General features: G+C 37.7%; 1 protein-coding gene across 1 annotated transcript in view; it reads right to left on the bottom strand.

Annotated features, from left to right (window-relative positions):
* Positions 1-3,288: 3,288 nt before the first annotated feature.
* Positions 3,289-9,141, bottom strand: part of LOC126203749 (bicaudal D-related protein homolog) — a 618,301-nt gene continuing 612,448 nt past the window's right edge. The window contains exon 9 of the mRNA XM_049938117.1: positions 3,289-4,100. Within this exon, the coding sequence (XP_049794074.1) occupies positions 3,945-4,100 (156 nt within the window). The 3' untranslated portion in view covers positions 3,289-3,944. The remainder of the gene's footprint in view (positions 4,101-9,141) is intronic.

The following is a 9,141-nucleotide window of genomic DNA, read 5'->3' as shown; positions in this document are numbered from 1 at the left end:
ACTGCATGTGAGATTGTGCAGGCAAGACTCAGTATCAGGGCTAGGCATAAAATAATAATTGGAGCCTTCTATCACCCACCAGACTCATCTCCTGATGTAACTGAAAACTTTAAGAGAAAACCTTGGTTCACGTGTACATAAGTTCCCCAATCATGCTGCAATCTTCAGTGGAGACTGTAAACATCCAACAATTAATTGGGAAAATTAAAATCTTGTTAGTGGTGGGCATGATAAAACATCCTGTGAAACTTTACTAAATGCCTTCTCTGAAAACTAACTAGAACAGATAGACAGGAACCCCACTCATGATGGACACTTATTTGATCTAATGGCAACAAACAGACCTGACGTGTCTGAGGATGTCCACACGAAACTGGTATCTGTGACCATGACATGAACATGGCAACAATGATTACCAAAGTACAGCTAAATATGTTCAGCAAAGCAGATAAAAAATTAAAAGTATCATATTTCAATGAGGAACTTGAAACATAGGTGCAAAACAAATTTTAGGTGTATAGATAGACACATGCTGAATGGAATGCATTTGGATGTCAAGAGAGCAATGTGTGATGCCTTCAGTGACTACTATAGCAGAATATTGTCAAATTATCTTTCACAGAACCTAAAGAAATTCTTGCCATATGTAAAGGCTGTTAGTGGCACCAAAGTTAGTCTTCAGTCCCTAGCAAATGAGACAGAAACCGAAACTGAGGGTAAAAAAAAAAGTTTGAAATGCTTAACTCAATTTTCAAATGTTCCTTTACAAAGGAAAACCCAGGAAAATTTGCCTAATTCAATCCTTGTGCCACTGAAAAGAGGAATGAAACAAGTATCAGCCTCAGTGGCACTGAGAAACAAATGAAATTGTTAAAGTTGAACAAAGCTCCAGGGCCTGATTGAATCCCTGTCAGATTCTATACTGTATTTGCAGCTGAGTTATCCCTTCTTCTAACTATATCATAGATATCTCAAACAAAAAACTGTTCCCAGTTCTTGGAAAAAGGCACAGGTCACACCCGCCTACAAGAAAGGTCATAGAAGTGATCCACAAAACTACTGTCCAATACCCTTGACATTAATTTGTTGTAGAATCTTACAACTTATTCTGAACTCAAACATAATCAGGTATGTTGCACAGAATGACCCCTCAGGGCCAACCAGCTTGGATTTTGGAAACAATAATCATGTGAAACACAGCTCGCACTTTTCTCTCATGACATACTGAAAGCTTCAGATCAAGGCACTCAGCCAGATACTGTATTTCTTAATTTCCAAAAAGTACCAAATACCAAACATATGCTTATTGTAAAAAGTATGATCATATGGGGTATCAAGTGAAATTTGTGATTGAATTGAAGACGTTTGCTAGGGAGGATGCAGCATATTATCTTGGATGGAGAGTTATCGTCAGATGTAGAAGTAACTTTGGGTGTGCCCCAGAAAAGTGTGTTGGGCTAAGCCATGTCTCCGCAATATCCTTTCTTCCAGGAGTGCTAGTTCTGCAAGTTTCACAGCAGAGCTTCTGTGAAGTTTGGAAGGTAGGAGACGAGGTACTGGCGGAATTAAAGCTGTGAGGACGGGGCGTGAGTCGTGCTTGGGTAGCTCAGTTGATAGAGCACTTGCCCACGAAAGGCAAAGGTCCCGAGTTCGAGTCTCAGTCTGGCACACCGTTTTAATCTGCCAGGAAGTTTCAGTCTGTATAATCTTTTCAGTAATGGAAGATGGACCCACTGAATAGAATACTTGCAATAAAATGTTCTGTAATTTAGGTACATAGATTATGTATGCCTCACAAAATCTGTTCAGTTTACAGTATCTAAAATTTTGTAACTATGATGTTAATTTCCAGAAATGTTGTGGCTAAAATTTATTAGTTATCTTACCAAAACTATAGTTAGAATCAGTAAAAGTAATGTATTTTATTGGAAAACTGACAATGTAAATATATACTCGGACTTACTCCACAAATGTACATCATAAGATGCTAAATAAATAAACAAATAAATAAATAAATACATGTGATGACAGAGGGTATTTGAGATGATTTGGTAGAGACCACATGCACAGTCTTTGTGAAGCTCAATTGATTTGTCTGTCCCAGTGAGTGTAATTGTTGTGAAGATCAATGTAATTTTTTTTCAATATGTTGACAATTAAGAATAAATATCTGGAGTATGTCATTTGGCAGTTAGAATGCTACATGCATATTCTAACATGTGGAAATGAGCTCATGTGCAAAAATTTCAACTGCAGTGGTGATACAGATGAGTTATTGCCTACTGCCAACCATTTGAAATTCAAGTCAAGTCAAATTCTAGTAATTTCAAACTTGGTGTATCTTGGTGGATCCTAAAATACGACTCAGGGTACTTAAACTGTCTTGTGTTCCTTTTGATTAACTAATGCTATCACTTTAACTGTACAACATACTGCTCAAATGCAAGCGACCATTTGCAGCTCTTTCCTTAGGTTAAATACTAGTTACTAATTTAATTAAGTAATAATTTCTGTATCCTGTCAATTGGGCTCAACTTCTATCATAAACCTGAGTTGTCTTTCAGAGCATTGTTGAAAGTGTTGCACTTAGTGCAAAAGCTAACTTGCATGTAATACTAATAGGAATATAGTAAATTTTACTTTATGATGAGCTTGTTGAGGGCTGCAGTGGTTGTGAGTCATGCAGACAGCAAAAGTATTTAAGGTTATAGTCTGCTTTTGAATGAAACTTTCTGACCTCAGGAGTCAGCAGTAACTCTGACAGGCCAAAGGATGATTACAGAGAATGTGCATTCCTCTCATCAATAATTTGTTAATACCAATATGTTGTTTAATCTGGCATGAAAGTAACCAAAATGAAGCCCAAATGTTGAACTATTATCTTATGGTCATAGTAAGATGACAATTTTTGTCATATTTTATTGCTTCTTACATCCATAAAAATCAAAGTATTAGCAGCTGGCTTGTATCCCCTCTGTTCAATAGAATTGTGACATTAGTTAAAAACTAGCAGAAGTGTTAATAGTTGTAGGTACTTTTCATTTGCAACATAATTCAATGAGGTATCAATTTTTCCAGGTTGTAAATGGGACTCTTTAGCCAAGTTTAATTTGTAAATGTATTAAATCTTTTCCATGTTAAATATTTAAGGTAATTATTTGGGATAAATGCTCTGATTGTGCACATACAGTTCATGTAATAGTCATAAACATGTACAAATGAGAAATTTAATAAAACAGTTTAATAAGATTTTTGCGTACTTAACAAAGTTATAGTAATTGCACTTGTGGTACTTTAATAATCTAGGATTTTAAGAATCCAGATTATATTAAATTTTTCACAATTTTTTGTACTCAATGCATTTTAGTTAGAATCTAATGGCTGTAAGCCACATTCAAACTGCATTTCTTTGATTGCATACCTTCAAATCTAAAATGTGATTTAAAACAATTTCAAGAAAAAGTGAATTAAAATTAATTTATTTACATAAACTAGCATAATTCTATGCTAGATAATTTGATATACACACTAATTCTGCCTATTGCACACAGATAACATTATTAAATACATATTATTACATCATGTACAAAAATAATTTATATGGTACAGTAGTGTTCGTAAAATGTTTCAGCTTAAAAATAAAAGTGGAACCTTTTGATACATGGTAAACTTTTTGTTATCAACGACATCTATACAATCTAAATCCAATCAACAACAAGTAAGTAAGATTTTGGTTTATGTACAATGGGGAGATTTTGACTTTCCATGTTAAATAGAAACAGTTTTATTTTCTGATGCTGTGGTTTTTGAGATCATTTCTGTATTTTTATTCACTTGCCAATAAACTATATAAATACATACAACAGTTAATTATACCACGGTTGGTGCTCAAATTTCATGCTTGCTGCATTGGACATATTCAGTAGGATAATCTTTAATCTGTCTCATCGCTGGAACAGACCAAAGAGACGACGAGAGGGTGCTCGCTTCTTGCTAGATGAACTGGCACTACTAGAACTGCTACTTTCATAATCACTAGTGTTAGCTTGGTTTGTTAACTTATGTTTCATCTGTTCATCAAGTAATGCTTGCATATCCATCTGTAAACAGAAAAACATGAGAATTAGAATTTTCAGTAATTGGTTGTCCAAATGTAGTTTATTTGCTTTTTCTAAATTTTTTTTCTACAGAAGTCACAGTAACCAGTTCCCATAAATTTTTTGCAGTCAATGTATTTATTGTAAGTGGAAAGATGATCATGCCAATGACAAGTTTTTTCGTGCTAACCTTGCACCTAAAATTACTTTAATGAAAGTGTAATAATCTATTATTTTCACATGGAAAAGTATAAGAAACCAGAATTGTTTCTATTTTTTTTTATATTGTTGTGATACCCCCTCTTCCTAAACACAGCAACTCAGGGCATCATTACTCATTAATGTTTGTATAATAGGTGACTTTTTTTTATAAGCTGTCTGCATCAGATAACCTGAATTTAAAATTAACAATATAAAAACAGTCCAATGTTCATGGCATAAGTCCCTCATTAAAGTCAAACTCATCATATATGTCACTGAAAATATGAATCCAACCACAGTATGTCCCATAAAAATCCAAATCATGCTAGGTCTACAGTGGGAAGAGATTTATAGCTGGAATACCATATCACTTGCAGTTCCAGCATCTTAACTGCTGCATTCTTGGGCTCTGTTTTCACAGAAGTACTTAGTACAGTGTAACACCAGTTTCTCATCTGCAATGTGCATGCATAGTTATAAAAAGTTTGCAAATAAATTTTTGTTGTTATTGTTGTCATAGTCTTCAGACCAGAAACTGGCTTGATGCAGTGCTCCATGCTACTCTATCCTGCGCAAGCTTCTTAATCTCCAAGTAACTACTGCGACCTACATCCTTCTGAATCTGTTTAGTGTATTCAGCTCTTGGTCTTCCACTATGATTTTTACCCTCTATGCTGCCCTCCAATACTAAATTGGTGATCCCTTGATGCCTCAGCACATGTCCTAGAAACTGATCCCTTCTTCTAGTCAAGTTGTGCCACAAACTCCTCTTCTCCCAAATTGTATTCAGTACCTCCTCATTAGTTACGTGATCTACCCATTTAATCTTCAGCATTCTTCTGTAGCACCACATTTCAAAAGCTTCTATTCTCTTCTGGTCTAAACTATTTATTGTCCATATTTCACTTCCATACATGGCTACACTCCATACAAATACTTTGAGGAAAGGCTTGCTGACACTTAATTCTATATTCAATGTTAACAAATTTCTATTCTCCAGAAACGCTTTCCTTGCCATTGCCAGTCTACATTTTATATCCTCTTTACTTTAACCATCACCAGTTATTTTTCTCCCCAAATAGCAAAATTCATCTACTACTTTAAGTGCCTCATTTCCTAATCTAATTTCCTCAGCATCACCTGATCTGACTACATTCCATTATCCTAGTTTTGCTTTTGTTGATGTTCATCTTATATCCTCCTTTCAAGACACTGTCCGTTCCATTCAATTGCTCTTCCAGGCCCTTTACTGTCTCTGACAGAATTACAGTGTCATCAGCAAACCTTAAATTTTTACAATTAATAAAATATTCTGGGCTATTATGCCATGGTCAAACTGTTTAAATATTGCCTCACAACCATGTATTTCAAATGGAATGAAGCGTTCTATGAACAGATGGATGGTGTCACTATGAGGGGCTCCTTAAGCCCAGTTATAGTGAACTTCTTTATGGAAAAATTCAAGGAGCAGGCATTGGAAACTACGAACAAGAAACTGAATATTTGGTTCCATTATGTGGGTGATATGTTTGTTTTGTGGCAGCATGACAGGGAAGAAATGGATTGTTTTCACAAAAACGTGAACTGGATCATTTTGAAGACTCAGTTTATCAAGGGGGATGAAGCAGGTAAAAGAGGTGAAAGATTAAATTTTCTTGATGTGCTAGTTTTCAAGAAAGAAGATGGTAGCTTGGGCCACATGTTTACCAAAAACCCACACACACATACCATTACTTACACTGGGATTCAAACCACCACCCACAACAAAAGCGAGGCATAATAAAAATGCTGACAGACAGAGCAAGGACAATGTGTGAACCAGAGCTGCTTGACGCAGAATTAAAACATATCAACAATGTCTTGCTCAAGAATGATTATTCGTTTGCTCATGTGGAAAGAGTATTAAGACCACCACATAGAAATCATAGTGATGCTCAAAGTGCTGGTGAAATAAAATGTTTTCCTGCCATTCATTAAAGACAAGAGTGACTGCATTGGAAAAATCTTGAAAAAGTGGGAGATCACGATAATTTACACCCACACGAAAGATACAAGATCACCTAAAATTGGCCAAGGATGCTCACCAACCGCTGGAAAAAGCTGGAATTTATAGGATTCCATGTAGTTGTGGGGAGGTGTATGTGGCTACTACAAAAAGAACTGTCAAAAAATTACTCGAAGAGCACAAGGGCAATTGCTGCATACCACGAAAGGCTATAGAGAGAGGCCATAGAGATTGTGAAACACCCAGGAATTTCAATTGGAAGGACAAGGGCATGAAATTGAATGAAATTTGGATTCTGGTGCTGAAATAAATGTGTACCAGTCTTCCACCATGGGATGATGATAATAGTGGACAACCGCAGTTGGCAGCAGCCAATTGCACTCATGTATTCATAACATGTGATGTCATACCATTGCATGGGAGCCAACAGAAACGGAATTTTGCTGTAGACAGTAGCAACCCAGAGTGTGAATCGGACATTCAACAAACCTAAGATCCTCCCTCAAAATCGGGTTTTAAAGTGAAATCTCTTCAACCATGGCATAATAACCTGGGATGTTTTATAAACTGTGACAATTCCAGCCGTGAAAGTTTACATTTTACAATTAAATTGTTACATCGCTCATAAAACGCGCTACCAAACGGCAGTACCACACAAATCCACTCCCAGCTTAGTTTGCAGGTGCTGGCTCTAACTCTAGTTATATGCTGGGACAAATCAAACTTCAGGAAAGACATTATAGTTTGAGGAAGTTGCAAAAGCAAGGATGATACATATGACTGAAATTAACTTAATACGACAAATGAAAACATGAAATTCTTAGGATAATGGAAATGTGTATGATCTTCAACTTTGAGAATTATTATCTTCTTGGGCTCCTGAATATCATGGCATGAAATCAAAGAAGGTATGAATATGTTTCTGTGTAATTCCCTTCTACATGGAAAATCCAGGATGGAATGTAACAGTATTATGAAAGGGATAGTTGCTACTCACCATATTGTGCGGGTGGTGAGTCGCAGACAGCCACAACAAAAAGACTGACACAAAATAAGCCTTCAGCCAACAAGGCCTTTGTCAAAAATAGACCCCCCCCCCCCCCCCCGCCCCCACACACACACACAAATGCAACTCACACATACATGACCACAGTCTCTGGCAGCTGAAGCCAGACTATGAGCAGCAGCAGCAGCAGCAGTGTGTGGTGGGAGATGCAACTGGGTGGGGGTAATGAGGCTGCGGTGGGGAGGAGAAGAGAAAGCAGGGTAGCAGTGGGAGATGGTGAAGTGCTGCTGGGGGTTTGCAGGGGTGAGGTGTAGAGAGAGTAAGGCAGCTAGGTGCAGTCAGGAGGTTAGACGGAAGGCAGGTATGAGGGCAGGTGAGAGAGACAGGGTGGGGGGTGGAGGGGGGGGGGGAGGAGGGTTAACAGGAAAGGAGAGAAGTAAAAAGACTGGGTGCATTGCTGGAATAGAGGGGTGTGTAGTGCTGGAATGGGGACAGGGAAGGGGCTGGATGGGTGAGTAAAATGACTAACAAAGTCAGGAGGGTTACAGGAACATAGGATATATTGCAGGGAGAGTTCCCACCTGTGCAGTTCAGTAAAGTTGGTGTTGATGGGAAGGATCCATATGGCACATGCTGTGAAGCAGTCATTGAAATGAAGAATGTCATGTTGGGCAGCATGCTTAGCAACAGGGTGGTCCAGCTGTGTCTCGGCCATAGTTTTTTGGTGGCCATTCATGTGGACAGACAGCTTGTTAGTTGTCACACACACGTAGAATGCAGCATTGTGTGTGTGTGTGTGTGTGTGTGTGTGTGTGTGTGTGTGTGTGTGTGTGGTTTTTTACAAAGGCCTTTTTGTTTTATTTTGTGTCAGTCTTTTTGTTGTGGCTATCTGCGACTCAGCATCTCTGCTATGAGGTGAGTAGCAACTATCCTTTCCAAAATATTGTTACATCCCCTTCTCAATGGCTTGTATAAGAGAACATGAAGCATTGACAGTGACTATTGGAATACCATGCCAATGAACTATGCCAAATATATTTCTTGAAGAAAGGTGTGGGCATGCTAATCAGCACTGCAGATTGTCAGAATGGTAGAATATAACATCCATGCACCCCATCACTGAAGGAAAAGTATGCGGATAAACCGAATATAAATAGGATTTTATTTAAACAAACAAAATTATTTATTAAAAAATAAAAGGCAAAAATAATTTTTCTGTAGTTATCTCCTTTAGAAATATATTTTTCTCAGTAAGAAGGAAGGTTTTTATTTTTATTTTTTTTTTTATTTTTTATTTTTAAATCCCACCCTTGTAGACTGAATCTGGTTGCATCAGGAGCCAATTTCACACAAATCCCCCAACACCTTCACCACCTTCAAATCATTGTCCTCCTAGTACTTCTTTAAGCAGCCCAATCATATGAAAATCACAGGGTGATAGGTCCAGGCATTAGGGAGGATGATGAAGCACTACATTTCTTCAAGTTTTGAGACCTTCAGAGTTGCAGTAAAGAGCCTGGAATTTGTAAGAGTGTGGCCTCTCACATCGGCTGGTCTTGTCTTTTGTGGCAATATGCAGCCCTCGTCTGGCTCAACAGCTCACAGTAATAAGAAGCACTTGTTGTGCCTCACTGGTGCAAAAACTCAAAACCTTGCCAGTTGAAGGAAACAGTTAAGACAGCCTTGTCAGCTGACAGTTGAGCCTCGGCTTTCATTGGGGCTGACTCCCCTTTACTAGTGGTGTACCATGTTTTGCCTCAGGTGATGATCTCAAATCAAAAATACGTCATACTATTTCACAAAACTTGCTGTGAGCCACTGATAGACCTGCA

Source organism: Schistocerca nitens, chromosome 9 (genome assembly GCF_023898315.1).
Source record: "Schistocerca nitens isolate TAMUIC-IGC-003100 chromosome 9, iqSchNite1.1, whole genome shotgun sequence".
NCBI classification, from domain to species: Eukaryota; Metazoa; Arthropoda; class Insecta; order Orthoptera; family Acrididae; genus Schistocerca; species Schistocerca nitens.
Note: the sequence above shows the minus strand (reverse complement) of the source record. Positions and strands in the feature narration are given on the sequence as shown.